Source organism: Convolutriloba macropyga, chromosome 3, assembly GCF_964194025.1.
Source record: "Convolutriloba macropyga chromosome 3, txConMacr16.3, whole genome shotgun sequence".
In the NCBI taxonomy this organism is placed as follows: Eukaryota; Metazoa; Xenacoelomorpha; order Acoela; family Convolutidae; genus Convolutriloba; species Convolutriloba macropyga.
Window position 1 is genome coordinate 5,571,635 of NC_134470.1, and position 18,474 is coordinate 5,590,108.

General features: G+C 41.2%; 1 protein-coding gene across 1 annotated transcript in view; it reads left to right on the forward strand.

Annotated features, from left to right (window-relative positions):
• Nucleotides 1-18,474, forward strand: part of LOC142335924 (uncharacterized) — an 82,265-nt gene that overhangs the window by 24,868 nt on the left and 38,923 nt on the right. Inside the window, exon 3 of the mRNA XM_075384313.1 lies at nucleotides 4,257-4,393. Coding sequence (XP_075240428.1) covers nucleotides 4,257-4,393 — 137 coding nt within the window. The remainder of the gene's footprint in view (nucleotides 1-4,256; nucleotides 4,394-18,474) is intronic.

The following is an 18,474-nucleotide window of genomic DNA, read 5'->3' on the forward strand; positions in this document are numbered from 1 at the left end:
TGTAATGAAAACCAGACATATCTACAATTTTCTCACTCCTAAAAACGACAAGTTCTGGACTGGGTTGAACACAGTTTTAGCTAAGGCCTATATTATTGGAACTCAACAAAGGACGTGATAAAGAGTCGATGTGTCAAAACACGAAGCCCAAAGTTTTTAATAACGGAGTCAATTTAGTACAGCATCCAAAATATTGTCACCGTTAAATTACCTCAATTCTTAGCAACGACAAATATAACTCTAGCTCTAATGATGGGTGTTGCCAAACTCTTGATCCCCCTCCCGGCTCTTTTTGGTCCCCCCATTCACTGAAAACCTAATTGGATCTTGTTACCGCCAATAGATGTCAGATCTACGATGAATTTGATGGGAAAAAATAACATTTGTGCTCAATGCGTCGAAAAAAGTTTTAGAAGTAAAAGTTATCAACGTTTAGGTGGTGAAGAAGATTTAACCATTGAAACCGCAAATCTTACAAATCTTTGCCAGTATTTTCACCAATAGTTTGACAAAAAATTCATCACTGAAATTAGTGTTATAAAACAATGCTAGAGTATCTAGAAAAAAAAAGCTTTTCATCTGTCTTCAGCTACAATCAAGCAAAAACTAGTTTCATCTAAACCAGCTACAATCAGTTTCATCGAGTAAATGAGGTGTTCAAATGAAGAATCTCATAGTCAGGTTGCCCCTAGGGCAAATCGAGGACACTAAGAATTTTTAAAGTTGGTTTTCCAAAAAAATCAGTTTCCGTATCATTCAAGGTGCATAGAAGAAAACGCATTTATCAAAAATAAGTTGACGTCATCGTGTCAAGGGTTCATTCAAATCAATCCAATCGGGTTTGCTATAATAATTTTTGAAAAAATAAGAAAGCATTTATATTAAAAGTTTGCAACTGCAATACCGAACAAAAAAAACAGCAGAACTTTTAGCTTTTAGAACAAAAACATTAACCATCATTTCGGTCCAGATGCCATACTAAAAATGTAGTGAAATTGTGCTAGAGATTTTTTGATGTCAACCAGCAGCATCCATTAGGAAATGCGGCGTTAAATTAATCTGAGTGAAAAGAAGTAAAAGCCTTTGCAGCCCTTTGGAAGAGAATTTCCGTTCCTTGTGAATTTATGTGCTCCTAATTACCGCGCGTGAATTACTCCACTTTATTTTTTAATCCCATTAGGCGCTCCCTTGACAAATTATTTGGATAGGATAGCAAAAACTTATGAATGGCATACATTGACGAGACTGAAACAATTGTGACCATGAACTCTTAACGTGGAAGCTGAAGAATCTTTCTTTGCTCAGGTTAAACGCTGGTTCAAAATTGCTCATGATTCGAAGATTCCAGATCAAAATATCCCGTGATCAGACCAATCCAAAATATTAACACCTAGGATCAAATTTTGGGCTCGAATAAACTTCGTGGATGCGTACATGACCTCGTTTATCTTAGCGTACGATCAGAATTCAATTTGTTCGTTTTAATCATGCGCTTTCGTCTCGTTTCATCAAAAGGGGTGCGCATTTGCTGCGTTTGTTTTAATGAGTCCGTTCTTGGCTTCTTGAACCAGAAATAAGATCATATTTTGCACTAACAAGGATGTTCTCGGTACATTGCAACATCCAACCGCATCCTTTTTTTGTTGAAGTATTTGTATAGTAATAATATAGCAAAGCTGCTCTGCCATCATTTTATATCCTTCGGGTGTCTTCAAGTGCCTATGATACGATTGTGATTCGCTTTCTTAAGTTGTGATAACTTTCTTAAGTGGGGCATATAACCGACAAAAATATTTATAGTTTAATTTTATTATACAAAACGGACTTCCCTTGACTTCAATGACTAGACTTTGAAGGTGAGCACCCAAACATTTGATGTTACATTTGATGTTACAAACCAAACTTGCCCCAAAAACGTTGTCAATTTTTTATTAGTCAAGTTGACACAAGTTGCAAGTTGACAAGGTTGTCCAGTTGTTAGTGGCAAGTTGACAAAAAAACTATGGACTGTAGAAAAACCAACCATTAAATTATCGACGCCTTCAACCACTCTCTGTACTGCCTGCACGCGTTTAGTAGTCCTCTTCGCAAATATGAGCGATGTAAACAAAGACCCGTCAACATACATTGCGCAAATCTGATGGCCGAACCAGGAGGCCCTTGTTTCTTTTGGACAATTACCAGTTGGATGGGAGGAGGAAATGAAATTGTCGATCGAGTGAAATATTTAAACAGGTCCCAGGTTGAGGTGCCAGACCGAAAGTCGATATGTCCGGCTCGTCCCAGACGGAAAGTGCCTATGTCCAGACTTTCGTGCGTTCAAAATTGCCTATATCCAGACTTTCGTGCGTTCCAAGGAAAATTCGTGCGCTCCAAAATTGATAGTTTCTGCGTTCATGTCCAGACTATCGTGCGTTCAAAAGACCTTAAGTCCAGACTTTCGTGCGTTCAAAATTGCCTATGTCCAGACTTTCGTGCGTTCCAAGGAAAATTCGTGCGCTCCAAAATTGATAGTTTCTGCGTTCATGTCCAGACTATCGTGCGTTCAAAAGACCTTAAGTCCAGACTTTCGTGCGTTCAAAATTGCCTATGTCCAGACTTTCGTGCGTTCCAAGGAAAATTCGTGCGCTCCAAAATTGATAGTTTCTGCGTTCATGTCCAGACTATCGTGCGTTCAAAAGACCTTAAGTCCAGACTTTCGTGCGTTCAAAATTGCCTATGTCCAGACTTTCGTGCGTTCCAAAGGAAAAATCGTGCGCTCCAGAATTGAACCTGGGGTGCCTTATGCAATGAGTCCCATCTTCTACTTCAAACACAAATGCTACATATGCCGATGTTTAACTTTTAAAAAAACTGCATGAAGTTCCATGAAGAAAAACGTGAAAGGCATCGCATCGTCTTGTAAGGAAACTTGCAAGTTCTTACAAGTTAACCATTCGAATGCGACACGGGTAATTTCAAAAATTTTTTTCTCAACTGTCTTCCAAACTCGGGACGAGGACCTAGCGCAACAAAAATGTAAGATAAGCGATAACTAGCATTTAAAAATTAGAACTCTTGCAGTGAAAAAAATGAAATTGTAAGATCAATGTTCAATTGATCGCAATCTCTGCAAAAATTAGAAAATTGGTGGGAATTCTGCGTTGAAATGTTTAATTTTGAAGCGGTAGTAACATCTCATCTTATATAATGGGACCACTTAGACCTCTCCCTGAAAAATTCAAACTTCTAGCCTGTGGCGTGCTTGATGCCTCCTCTACCACTCTTGCACCAAGTCATCAAATGTTTTGCAGTTGATTTCTTTAGAAAGCAGATTGAATCAGAGCAACCCAGGTTGAGGTCCAGACCCAAATTTTTGTCTGATCAGACTTTCCAGACCGAAATTATCTCTGATCAGTCTTTCCAGACGGAAACTAACCCTGATCAGACTTTCCAGACCCAAGTTACCTCTGATCAGACATTCCAGGCACAAATTACAATTACAATTCGTGGCGTTGAATAAGGTAAATTGTGGTAAGAAGGAACCTTTTATTAAAATTGTTCGCCACAACATGCCTCAACCAAATCATCACTCTCACCCAAAACACAATTAAGACAAAATTGTCGCACACTTATTAAAAAATTAAAATATTTTAATTCTTAGTATATTCATCTCCAAACTTAACGCTAAATTGTGTAATATCAACGCTCAGAAACGCTCTATAATGTCAGATACACGTTGGACTAAACGTAAGTTATTTCAGATCAACACTAAAAATTTAGTGTTGAAATAAAGAATTATCACACGCTCAGTTAGGTAATATTAGAAATCACGTCCATTTAAACTGCAATTCTAAAACACCAAGTTGTAATGTTGATATTATTCATGTGATCCAATGTTTGGAAAATGTATTAGTTCCTTTCGATAGCAATAGAAAATTTGTAACGCAAATCTCACGAAACATCTGAACTGTTGCCAAAGAACAAATTGATCGCTAAGGTCATTTTTAAAATGCCGCCAAAGCTCGCTTCAGTTAAGCAAGCTCATCAGCCTGGTTCTTTGACGTCCGGTCCCAGCATCACTAACACCACACTTCAATATTAGCTCAAGGCGGAACAACGCACAACATTTCTTTAACATAATTTTCCGTTTTTTAGCGTTGAGACCTCGGCCCAGGAAAACATCTCTCATAATATACAACATTGCTGCATTTCACTGAAGTGTTGAAGTACTTTTCAGCAACTGATATTAAGATATTTTGTCACATTGCTTTCAGAAATCTCTACTGTATTGGCGGTTTTATTACAAACACTAAAATCAACGCAAGTAGAAGCAAGGACCTGACAAAATCAAAACAAGGAGGACAATTCAGTGAGCTCATTAGAGAGTACGAATGGAATGGAAGTGGATTGAGTAAACATTTTAAGCTGCCTAATTCGAAAAAGCAATTGCGTCATCTTTATAGTTGTCTTATGCATTGCATTTTTAGCACACAGAACAACAATTTAATTTAAAAATCATTTTGCAAATTTTCCACTGTTGATCAACAATTTTCCAATGTTGATCAACAACGAGCGAATTTTCCACTGTTGATCAACAACGAGCGACCCAACTATTGAATAAATAAAATCATAGCAATTTGGAAATTAAAATATGAATAGGAATTTTTTCTAAAAAATTTCATCAATTGAGGGTGGTATTTTGATCATATTTTGATTTTCAATGTTCAAAAACTTACGAAACTTTCGAAACTGAGTTTGTATTTACCCACGTTGACGAGACTTCTTACACAGTTTGAAGTATTAGAACGATTAAATATTTCTCCGTGCCAATACAGAAGGAGGTTATCTTGAAGACGGAAAATTCCTAAATCCAAAATTTCAAGACTGTGAAAACTCTATATCAGTTCTCGCAAAAACACTTATTATTTTCAGTCCTTCCGTGTCTAGATTTCTGTTTAAAAAACCTTTCCAAGCAGAAACAAAACAGTTTATGGACGATTCACCGAAAATTTTGAAGTCAAAAAAAGTATCTGTAACAGAACTAGACTGATACATTACAGACTGCCGCCCCAAAAAAAATGGAATCTGAACTATAATACCCCAAATTTCACAAAATGGCTTTCTTGTGGAATAGGGTGACCACTTTATCAACATAGTCTACATTTTTGTATTGTAGAAAACTAAAGTTTGAAACTGAAGAAAATGGTGACAATTTTTGTCACAATATTCTACAATTGAACATGCGAGTACACTAATTTCATCTTGCATTCATTTTGCTGAACCAGCATTAGTTTTTCTTCAAAACTAGTTCTAATTCCGCTCAAATCCGATGATTGATTTTCGGAAAATAACAAAAGATTTTATAGTAGCTTTCCGAAAGTTTTTGTCATTCTTTATAAATACAAATCGTATGTTCAACATTCCATTTTCACTAAAAAATAATCAAGGCTGTGGTTTAAATGAAATACAGATAAATGGTTTTTTTAATTGCGGTTTTTTTATATAATTTACGTTTTTGATATAAATTGATGCCTTCATTCCCAAAAGATTACTGCTTATTACGCAACAGGATATGAACAGCGGACTTTAAAGCGTTTTAAATTATAATTAACTAGGGTTTTTTTCAGAAAATCATATTAACATCACTTCTCATACAGAGGGTCGTTTTCACACAGTATTAGTTACATCAATTTTCAAGTAAAAATATTTTTCAGATACTATTAAACACCTTTTTCATACAGCAGGATTTTCTGCAAATTAATTATTACAACACTTTTCATACCGAGGGCTTTTTTGTAAAATACTTAGTCGGGAATTTTTAAAACACATATTATGCCCCATTACGCGTTAAATCAATGATTATAAAATACATTGTCTATTGAAGGCAAAATGAGTGGCATGTTGTTCTTCGGATATTTTACCAAGAACCGGGCAATTGTATCTTCTATCAATCAATATTGGTTTTTTCCGTACCTAATCTGTTTTTTTTGTTTAGATCTTTGGCTATTTTAATTGATATGTATGTCATTTTTTGACATTATTACTTGGCTTATCAATTGGTATTCGCCTATTTGCTTTGTTTTTCCACATAACCATCCATAATTAATGTATCAGTTTTGGTTCTGAATTTCATTTGTAGGTGGATTGGTATAACGTCCAATGCAATTTGACATCGTACGTAAAAATGTTAACATTTTTAACACATTAAAATGTTTGAAGTGTGTCGATTTTTGTTAGTTGCATTTACATTTTAGGTTACAAAGAATTTCTTTTTTACTGTTCATTTACACTTGTATTTGGTTTTGTTTCGAAATAGTGACTTGGTCCAGCCTGTTTCGAAATTGGTTAGCAACAATTGTCTTTGTTTTGGAGTGCTTTATATCTCGTTTTTAACTCTACAGTGTGTTTTGACTTTATTGGTGTTTGCCTAAATTCGACTAATTTTCTTTCGCTGTTGACTTGGTTTAAGATTGTGTATTTTCTTTTTAGAAATTTGAAAATTCAGTTTTGAATTTTTATATTGAACTCCCTCTGTTTAAAATAATTTAAACTTTGAAAACCTTTATCCAAAGCGCTACCAATTCGGGATTGCCTCCGGTTCTTCCGTGTTGCTCATATTTCTGCATGCATTTAATTGCAGTTTCCTTCGTTACGTATATTTTCTATTATTCTGTTAATCTTGTCGTGATTTTCTTGTTCTTTGCTCTCGGAGATTACGCATCTCTTTCGTCCGTTGGAGTTTCTCGGCTGTTGCTTTTTTTTGAATTTGATTGACTCTCTGATTTGAATTAATTGTGGTTTATTTTATAATCGCATTGGACTAGTACCGCGGAACACGTCTTACAGGTACCTCTTTTACACAATTCGTGAGGTTTATTTTTTTCCTTTACATTTTGATTTATCGCGATGAAAATATTTGTCTCTACAATAGTAGCATTCTCAAGAACTTTGATCGTTTTTCCCATTACTATGTATTTGACATATTAAGGCCTTACAGCCTTAAAGTATAAAGAGCTAGGGCTACTTATTTCTGCGCGCGAAGTAAACTTACCTATATCTCTAAGACTAACCGACTCTGTAAAACACTGAAGATATACTTCAATTATAACGATGTATAAAAGAGTTAACACCGTAGTCATAGGTATACACATCGTGCAACGACTCTAATAGACTGACTATAGTTAGTGGAGTTCTCTCTATATAAAAGAGAATAGTGTCTTCTCAGTCTCTGATTGAATCGAGGTGTACACCCAGTATTTCTACTGCTACAATATTGGTTCTTGCTTGATCTTAAACTGCAATTTTGCTTTCCCTTTTTGGTTGTTTGCTGTTTGAATTGGGGTGATTTTTCAAGTTTGTCAAAAGATTTGTTGAGGTCTCTATATTTCTGTGCCTGCTTATTTGCCATTTCAAAGTCTGCTATTTCTGCTCACGTTTCGTTTTGACGCTCACAGTTTGCCATCTTCTCAATGCAGCTTTACCGAAATTGTAGAGTTTTCGGAATTTTGAATTTTAGAGTCCTCTGTTAAAGCTTGTCACTTTTATATTGTGTTTTTATATTCCCAAGTTCTGTTGTGCATTTGTCGCCCCAATTTTTTACAACCTTTGTAATGTTTTAGTAGTGCAACTTGTGTCCTGGGTATATATATATTGTATTTTTTTGGTTAATGGGCGGTCGATATTCTACAGGAGCGCAATTTTGGTCGTCATGATTCTTTAATCTATCATTTTCTTGTTTTCTGCTTAGTTCAAAATGATCGTCTCGGTTCTTCAAAGCTTCTTGTTGGAGTCGAATTGGTTTTATTAACATCATAAATTGTGGTGCAATTGCAATAATTGATGTCGAAATGAACGTCATGAATAATGTTTTTAATTGAGCTTAATAGGCATTAAGCTCAACTAAAAATTTCAATGAGTTGGACATTTTTTTATTGCAATCGTTTGTGGGGAACAATTTTTCTTTCCTAAACGTGGCCCTTGATGTTTGGTTGTTGGGGATTATTGTCTAAATAAATTTCGGATCTTTTCCGTTTGTGCCCCCCCCCCCCCCAGCTTAGTGGGCGCATATTATTTGCGCCCCCCACACGCACGTGCAATATTTTTACATAGTGATTTACTATGTAATGGCACGTGCTCTGTAACTGGGGGGCGCATAACGTACTGGGAGGGCACAAACGGAAAAGATCCCAAATTTCAATGAGGATTTTAGGGAGGACATTCGACCTGGGCTATATCGGTGTAAATTTTGCATGCTTTATTTTATATTTTGCTTTCAAGTCTCTCCAGTCAAGTCTCTCTAGTTTGCTTTCAAACCAATGACTACCCCAGTGATTGTGGAATTTTTATCGTGTAAGATCTGACAAATTTCTGACAAAACCATCTTGCTAATAGCCTGTAAGGGGATGCATCTTCTTATAAGATCTGATAAGACGTTTATCAGATCTTATACGATAAAAATTCCTCTTATAAGATCTTACACGATAAAAATTCCTCTTATAAGATCTTACACGATAAAAATTCTTCTTATAAGATCTTACACGATAAAAATTCTTCTTATAAAATCTTACACGATAAAAATTCCTCTTATAAGATCTTACACGATAAAAATTCCTCTTATAAGATCTTACACGATAAAAATTCCTCTCATAAGATCTTACACGATAAAAATTCCTCTTATAAGATCTTACACGATAAAAATTCCTCTTATAAGATCTTACACGATAAAAATTCCTCTTATAAGATCTTACACGATAAAAATTCCATCTTATCAGATCTTACACGATAAAAATTTCCTCTTATATAAATTCCTGAAGTATGGTATATTCTTCATATTGAAGACAATTCAGAGTTGCTCTCAAGCAGTAGCCGATAAACTACAGCATGCAACACTTAAGTGTCAGAGCAACAAAGTGAAAAATATCTTATACTGTCTTTTAAGACTTATAAGATATTGTAAAAAAGATTATTTGAGTGACAGGGGCTTTCTCCGAGGCGGTGATTATCAAACAAGACTGAAATTTTTTTCAAAGACCAAAACTATCTTGGACTGCTAATTTTAGCCATAGTAAACAGTTAAGACTCACAATAAAACTGCCGCCAAAACAGAATCAACAAGCATTTTTTGTTTCATATTTGGTTAGCTGACCGATTATTTTTTTTATTTTCATAGGACCTTGACTACGTTATACGGTTATATTGAAATAATTAAAACATGTCATATCAGATCTTACAAGATAAAAATTCCGTCTTATCAGATCTTACACGATAAAAATTCCTCTTATCAGATCTTACACCATAAAAATTCTGATAAGAGGAATGTTTATCTTATAAGATGTCTTATCAGATCTTACACGATAAAAATTCTGGTAAGAGGAATGTTTATCTTACAAGATGTCTTATCAGATCTTACACGATAAAAATTCCACAATCACTGGGGTAGAGAGACTTGAAAGCAAACTATAAAATAAAGCGTGCAAAATTTACACCGATATAGCCCGGGTCGAATGTCCTCACTAAAATCCTCCATTTGGTTGTAAGAGTGGGGGGGGGGGGGTAATTGGTCTATGGGGGGGGGGTTAATTTGTCTAGGGGGGGGGGGGGGTAAATTGATGTAAGACTGTGAGGGTAATTTCTTTAGAGGGGGTAAAATGATGTAAGAGTTGGGCGGCAATGGGAGGACTTTTGAGGAATTACCCCCTGACTAAAATTGCCATTTAAGAGTGGGCTGCAATGGGCTGCAATGGGAGGAAATGAAAGAGTGAGCTGCAATGAGAGTACTTTTGAGGAATTACCCCCTGACTAAAATTGCCATGTAAGAGCGCGCTGCAATGGGTGGCAATGGGAGGACTCTTGAGTAAGAGTGGGCTGCAGTGGGCTGCAATGGGAGGATTTTTGAGAAATTCACCCTCTGAATAAAATTGCCAAGTCAAATTGGGCTGTAATGGGCTGCAATGGGAGGACTTTTGAGGCACTAACCTCCATGACTAGAATTGCATTATAAGAGTGGGCTGCAATGGGCTGCAATGGGAGGACTTTCTAGGAATTACCCCCCCCCCCCTGAATGAAGTTGTCATGTAAGAGTGGGCGTCACAGGGCCGCAATGGGAGGATTTTTGAGGAATTACACCCCCCTAATTTATTTGCCATCTAAGAGTGGGCTGGAATGGGCTGCAATGGGAGGAATTTTGAGGAATTACCTCACACCTCTGACTAAATTTTCCAAGTAGGAGTGGGCCGCAGTGGAAGTACTTTTGAGAAATTACGCCCCTGACTAAAATTGCCATGTAAGAACGGGCTGCAATGTGTGGCAATGAGCACTCCTGAGGAATTACCTCCCCCTGACTAAAATCTCCAAGTAAAAGAGGGCTGCAATGGGCTGCAATGGGAGGACTTTTGAGGAATCTCCACTCTGACTAAAATTGCCATGTAAGAGTAGGCTGCAATGGGCTGCAATGGGAGGAATTACCTCCCTTCTTGGTTAAATTTGCCATGTAAGAGTGGGCTGAAATGGGCCGCAAAGGGACTATTTTTGAGGGATTACACCCTGACTAAAATTGCATTGTAAGTGTGGGCTGCAATGGGCTGCAATGGGAGGACTTTTGAGGAATTTCCCCCCCCCTTAATAAAATTGCCATGAAAGAGTGGGCTGCAATGGGCTTAAATGGGATGAATAAACCCCCTCCTTGACTAAAATTACCATCTAAGAGTGGGCAGCATTGGGCTGCAATGGGAGGACTTTTGAGGAATTAACCTCCCTGACTAGAATTGCAATGTAAGAGTGGGCTGCAATGGTAGGACTTTTGAGGAATTACTACCCACCCCCCCCCCCCGGCTGAATGAAATTTTCAAGTAAGAGTGGGCTTCAATGGGAGTACTTTTGAGGAATTACCCCCTGACTAAAATTGCATTGTAAGTCTGGGCTGCAATGGGCTGCAATGGGAGGACTTTTGAGGAATTACCCCCCCCCCCCCTCCTGAACAAAATTGTCATGTAAGAGTGGGCTGCGATGGGCTGCAATGGGAGGACTTTTGGGGAATTACCCACCCCTCCATGATTAAAATTGGCATGCAAGTGTGCTCTGCAATGGGCTGCAATGGGAGGACATTTGAGGAATTACTCCCTGAAAAAAATTGCAACGCAAGAGTGGGCTGCAATGGGCTGCAATGCTAGGACTTTTGAGGAATTAACCCCTGACAAAATTTGCCATGTATGAGTGGGCTGCAATGGTAGTACTTTTGAGGAATTACCCCCCCCCCCCGCCGCCTGAATAAAATTTTTATGTAAGAGTGGGCTGCAATGGGAGTACTTTTGAGGAATTACCCCCTGACTAAAATTGCATTGTAAGTCTGGGCTGCAATGGGCTGCCATGGGAGGACTTTTTAGGATTTACCCCCCCCCCCTAAATAAAATTGTCATGTAAGAGTGGGCTGCGATGGGCTGCAGTGGGAGGACTTTTGGGGAATTACCCCAGCCCCACATGACTAAAATTGCCATGCAAATGTGGGCTGCAATGGGAGGACTTTTGAGGAGTTACTCCCCCTGAAAAAAATTATAATGTAAGAGTGTTCTTCAATGGGTGCATTTCGAGGTCTTTTGAGGATTTACCCGCTCTGACCTAAATTCCCATGTAAGGGTGGGCTGCAATGGGCTGGAATGGGATGAATAACCCCCCTCCTTGACTAAAATTACCATCTAAGAGTGGGCAGCATTGGGCTGCAATGGGAGGACTATTAAGGAATTACCCCCCCCCCCCCCTGAATAAAATTGTCATGTAAGAATTGGCTGCGATAGGCTGCAATAGGAGGACTTTTGGGGAATTACTCCCCCTGAAAAAAATTAAAACGTAAGAGTGGGCTGCAATGGGCTGCAATGCTAGGACTTTTGAGGACTTATCCGCTGACGAAATTTGCCATGTATGAGTGGGCTGCATTCGGAGTACTGTTGAGGAATTAACCCCTGACTAAAATTGCCATGTAAGAGTGGGCTGCAAAGGGCTGCAAAGGAGAACTATTGGTGGAAAACCCCAGCCCCCCTGACTAAAAATGCCATGTAAGAGTGTTCTGCAATGGGTGCAATTCGAGGTCTTTTGAGGAATTACCCCCTCTGACTTAAATTCCCATGTAAGATTGGGCTGGAATGGGCTGGAATGGGATGAATAACCCCCCCCCCCCTTGACTAAAATTACCATGTAAGAGTGGGCAGCATTGGGCTGCAATGGAAGAACTTTTGAGGAATTAACCTCCCTGACAAAAATTGCAATGTAAGAGTGGGCTGCAATGGGAGGATTTTTCAGGAATTACCCCCCCCCCACCCCCTGAATAAAATTGTCATGTAAGAGTGGGCTGCAATGGGCTGCAATGGGAGGACATTTGAGGAATTACTCCCCCTGAAAAAAATTGCAACGTAAGAGTGGGCTGCAATGGGCTGCAATGCTAGGACTTTTGAGGACTTATCCGCTGACGAAATTTGCCATGTATGAGTGGGCTGCATTCAGAGTACTGTTGAGGAATTAACCCCTGACTAAAATTGCCATGTAAGAGTGGGCTGCAAAGGGCTGCAAAGGAGAACTATTGGTGGAATACCCCAGCCCCCCCCCTGACTAAAAATGCCATGTAAGAGTTTTCTGCAATGGGTGCAATTCGAGGTCTTTTGAGGAATTACCCCCTCTGACTTAAATTCCCATGTAAGATTGGGCTGGAATGGGCTGGAATGGGATGAATAACCCCCCCCCCTTGACTAAAATTACCATGTAAGAGTGGGCAGCATTGGGCTGCAATGGAAGAACTTTTGAGGAATTAAACTCCCTGACAAAAATTGCAATGTAAGAGTGGGCTGCAATGGGAGGATTTTTCAGGAATTACCCCCCCCCCTGAATAAAATTGTCATGTAAGAGTGGGCTGCAATGGGCTGCAATGGGAGGACATATGAGGAATTACTCCCCCTGAAAAAAATTGCAACGTAAGAGTGGGCTGCAATGGGCTGCAATGCTAGGACTTTTGAGGAATTATCCCTTGACGAAATTTGCCATGTATTAGTGAGCTGCATTCGGAGTACTGTTGAGGAATTAACCCCTGACTAAAATTGCCATGTAAGAGTGGGCTGCAAAGGGCTGCAAAGGAGAACTATTGGTGGAAAACCCCAGCCCCCCTGACTAAAAATGCCATGTAAGAGTGTTCTGCAATGGGTGCAATTCGAGATCTTTTGAGGAATTATCCCCTCTGACTTAAATTCCCATGTAAGAGTGGGCAGCATTGGGCTGCAATGGGAGGATTTTTCAGGAATTACCCCCCCACCCCCTGAATAAAATTGTCATGTAAGATTGGGCTGCAATGGGCTGCAATGGGAGGACATTTGAGGAATTACTCCTCCTGAAAAAAATTGCAACGTAAGAGTGGGCTGCAATGGGCTGCAATGCTAGGACTTTTGAGGACTTATCCGCTGACGGAATTTGCCATGTATGAGTGGGCTGCATTTGGAGTAGTGTTGAGGAATTAACCCCTGACTAAAATTGCCATGTAAGAGTGGGCTGCAAAGGGCTGCAAAGGAGAACTATTGGCGGAATACCCCAGCCCCCCTGACTAAAAATGCCATGTAAGAGTGTTCTGCAATGGGTGCAATTCGAGGTCTTTTGAGGAATTACCCCCTCTGACTTAAATTCCCATGTAAGATTGGGCTGGAATGGGCTGGAATGGGATGAATAACCCCCCCCCCCCCTTGACTAAAATTACCATGTAAGAGTGGGCAGCATTGGGCTGCAATGGAAGAACTTTTGAGGAATGAACCTCCCTGACAAAAATTGCAATGTAAGAGTGGGCTGCAATGGGAGGATTTTTCAGGAATTACCCCCCCCCCTGAATAAAATTGTCATGTAAGAGTGGGCTGCAATGGGCTGCAATGGGAGGACATTTGAGGAATTACTCCCCCTGAAAAAAATTGCAACGTAAGAGTGGGCTGCAATGGGCTGCAATGCTAGGACTTTTGAGGAATTATACCTTGACGAAAATTGCCATGTATGAGTGAGCTGCATTCGGAGTACTGTTGAGGAATTAACCCCTGACTAAAATTGCCATGTAAGAGTGGGCTGCAAAGGGCTGCAATGGAGAACTATTGATGGAATAACCCCAGCCCCACCTGACTAAAAATGCCATGTAAGAGTGCTCTGCAATGGGTGCAATTCGAGATCTTTTGAGGAATTATCCCCTCTGACTTAAACTCCCATGTAAGAGTGGGCAGCATTGGGCTGCAATGGGAGGACTTTTGAGGAATTAACCTCCCTGACTAGAATTGCAATGTAAGAGTGGGATGCAATGGGCTGCAATGGTAGGACTTTTGAGGAATTACCCCCCCCCCTAAAAACAATTGCCATGTAAGAGTGGGCTGCGATTAGCTGCAATGGGAGGACTTTTGGGAAATTCATCCCCCCCCTAAATAAAATTGCCATGTAAGAGAGGGCTGCGATGAGCTGCAATGGGAGGACTTTTGGGGAATTACCCCAGCCCCACATGACTAAAACTGCCATTTAAGAGTGGGCTGCAACGGGCTGCAATGGGAGGACTTTTGAGGAATTACCCCCCCCCCCCTGACTAAAATTGCCATGTAAGAGTGGGCTGCAATGGAGAACTATTGATGGAATAACCCCAGCCCCCCCTGACTAAAAATGCCATGTAAGAGTGTTCTGCAATGGGTGCAATTCGAGGTCTTTTGAGGAATTATCCCCTCTGATTTAAATTCCCATGTAAGAGTGGGCAGCATTGGGCTGCAATGCGAGGACTTTTGAGGAATTAACCTCCCTGACTAGAATTGCAATGTAAGAGTGGGCTGCAATGGGCTGCAATGGTAGGACTTTTGAGGATTTACCCCCCCCCCCCCCCGGACTAAAATTGCCATGTAAGAGTGGGCTGCAAAGGGCTGCAATGGAGAACTATTGATGGAATAACCCCAGCCCCCCCTGACTAAAAATGCCATGTAAGAGTGTTCTGCAATGGGTGCAATTCGAGGTCTTTCGAGGAATTATCCCCTCTGACTTAAATTCCCATGTAAGAGTGGCAGCATTGGGCTGCAATGGGAGGACTTTTGAGGAATTAACCTCCCTGACTTAAATTCCCATGTAAGAGTGGCAGCATTGGGCTGCAACGGTAGGACTTTTGAGGAATTACCCCCCCCCCCCCCCCCCTAAAAACAATTGCCATGTAAGAGTGGGCTGCGATGAGCTGCAATGGAAGGACTTTTGGGGAATCCCCCCCTAAATAAAATTGCCATGTAAGAGAGGGCTGCAATGGGCTGCCATGGGAGGACTTTTTAGGATTTACCCCCCCCCCCTAAATAAAATTGTCATGTAAGAGTGGGCTGCGATGGGCTGCAGTGGGAGGACTTTTGGGGAATTACCCCAGCCCCACATGACTAAAACTGCCATTTAAGAGTGGGCTGCAACGGGCTGCAATGGGAGGACATCTTAGGAATTACTCCACCTGAAAAAAATTGCAACGTAAGAGTGGGCTGCAATGGGCTGCAATGCTAGGACTTTTGAGGACTTATCCCCTGACGAAATTTGCCATGTATGAGTGGGCTGCATTCGGAGTACTGTTGAGGAATTAACCCCTGACTAAAATTGCCATGTAAGAGTGGGCTGCAAAGGGCTGCAATGGAGAACTATTGATGGAATACCCCCAGCACCCCTGACTAAAAGTGCCATGTAAGAGTGTTCTGCAATGGGTGCAATTTGAGGTCTTTTGAGGAATTACCCCCTCTGACTTAAATTCCCATGTAAGATTGGTCTGGAATGGGCTGGAATGGGATGAATAACCCCCCTCCTTGACTAAAATTACCATCTAAGAGTGGGCTGCAATGGGCTGCAATGGGAGGATTTTTCAGGAATTACCCCCCCCCCCCCCTGAATAGAATTGTCATGTAAGAGTGGGCTCCAATGGGCTGCAATGGGAGTACCTTTGAGGAATTACTCCCCCTGAAAAAAATTGCAACATAAGAGTGGGCTGCAATGGGCTGCAATGCTAGGACTTTTGAGGAATTATCCCCTGACCAAATTTGCCATGTATGAGTGAGCTGCGTTCGGAGTACTGTTGAGGAATTAACCCCTGACTTAAATTGCCATGTAAGAGTGGGTTGCAAAGGGCTGCAATGGAGAACTATTGATGGAATACCGCCAGCCACCCCCCCCCTGACTAAAAATGCCATGTAAGAGTGTTCTGCAATGGGTGCAATTCGAGGTCTTTTGAGGAATTACCCCCTCTGACTTAAATTTCCATGTAAGAGAGGGCTGCAATGGGCTGGAATGGGATGAATAACCCCCCTCCTTGACTAAAATTACCATCTAAGAGTGGGCAGCATTAGGCTGCAATGGGAGGACTTTTGAGGAATTAACCTCCCTGACTAGAGTTGCAGTGTAGGAGTGAGCTGCAATGGGCTGCAATGGTAGGACGTTTGAGGAATTACCCCCCACCCACCCGCCTGAATGAAATTTTCATTGAAGAGTGGGCTGCAATGGGAGGACTATTGAGGAATTACCCCAGCCCCCCATGACTAAAACTGCCATTTAAGAGTGGGCTGCAACGGGCTGCAATGGGAGGACATTTGAGGAATTAGCTCCCCCTGAAAAAAAATGCAACGTAAGAGTGGGCTGCAAAGGGCTGCAATGCTAGGACTTTTGAGGAATTATCCCCTGACGAAATTTGCCGTGTATGAGTGGGCTTCATTCAGAGTACTGTTGAGGAATTAACCCCTGACTAAAATTGCCATGTAAGAGTGGGCTGCAAAGGGCTGCAATGGAGAACTATTGATGGAATGCCCCCCGCCCCCCCTGACTAAAAATGCCATGTAAGTGTGTTCTGCAATGGTGCAATTCGAGGTCTTTTGAGGAATTACCCCCTCTGACTTAAATTTCCATGTAAGAGAGGGCTGCAATGGGCTGGAATGGGATGAATAACCCCCCTCCTTGACTAAAATTACCATCTAAGAGTGGGCAGCATTAGGCTGCAATGGGAGGACTTTTGAGGAATTAACCTCCCTGACTAGAGTTGCAGTGTAGGAGTGAGCTGCAATGGGCTGCAATGGTAGGACGTTTGAGGAATTACCCCCCACCCACCCGCCTGAATGAAATTTTCATTGAAGAGTGGGCTGCAATGGGAGGACTATTGAGGAATTACCCCAGCCCCCCATGACTAAAACTGCCATTTAAGAGTGGGCTGCAACGGGCTGCAATGGGAGGACATTTGAGGAATTAGCTCCCCCTGAAAAAAAATGCAACGTAAGAGTGGGCTGCAAAGGGCTGCAATGCTAGGACTTTTGAGGAATTATCCCCTGACGAAATTTGCCGTGTATGAGTGGGCTTCATTCAGAGTACTGTTGAGGAATTAACCCCTGAATAAAATTGTCATGTATGAGTGGGCTGCGATGGGCTGCAATGGGAGGACTTTTGGGGAATTACCCCAGCCCCCCATGACTAAAACTGCCATTTAAGAGTGGGCTGCAACGGGCTGCAATGGGAGGACATTTGAGGAATTAGCTCCCCCTGAAAAAAAATGCAACGTAAGAGTGGGCTGCAAAGGGCTGCAATGCTAGGACTTTTGAGGAATTATCACCTGACGAAATTTGCCGTGTATGAGTGGGCTTCATTCAGAGTACTGTTGAGGAATTAACCCCTGACTAAAATTGCCATGTAAGAGTGGGCTGCAAAGGGCTGCAATGGAGAACTATTGATGGAATGCCCCCCGCCCCCCCTGACTAAACATGCCATGTAAGTGTGTTCTGCAATGGTGCAATTCGAGGTCTTTTGAGGAATTACCCCCTCTGACTTAAATTCCCATGTAAGTGTGGGCTGCAATGGGCTGGAATGGGATGAATAACCCCCCCTCCCTTGACTAAAATTACCATCTAAGAGTGGGCAGCATTGGGCTGCAATGGGAGGATTTTTCAGGAATTACCCCCCCCCCCCACCCCCTGAATAAAATTGTCATGTAATTGTGGGCTGCAATGGGCTGCAATGGGAGGACATTTGAGGAATTACTCCCCCTGAAAAAAATTGCAACGTAAGAGTGGGCTGCAATGGGCTGCAATGCTAGGACTTTTGAGGAATTATCCCTTGACGAAATTTGCCATGTATGAGTGAGCTGCATTCGGAGTACTGTTGAGGAATTAACCCCTGACTAAAATTGCCATGTAAGAGTGTTCTGCAATGGGTGCAATTCGAGGTCTTTTGAGGATTTATCCCCTCTGACTTAAATTTCCATGTAAGAGTGGTCAGCATTGGGCTGCAATGCGAGGACTTTTGAGGAATTAACCTCCCTGACTAGAATTGCAATGTAAGAGTGGGCTGCAATGGGCTGCAATGGTAGGACTTTTGAGGAATTACACCCCCCCCCCCTAAATAAAAAAATTGCCATGTAAGAGTGGGCTGCGATGAGCTGCAATGGGAGGACTTTTGGGGAATTACCCCCCCCCCCCCCCCCCTAAATAAAATTGCCATGTAAGAGTGCGCTGC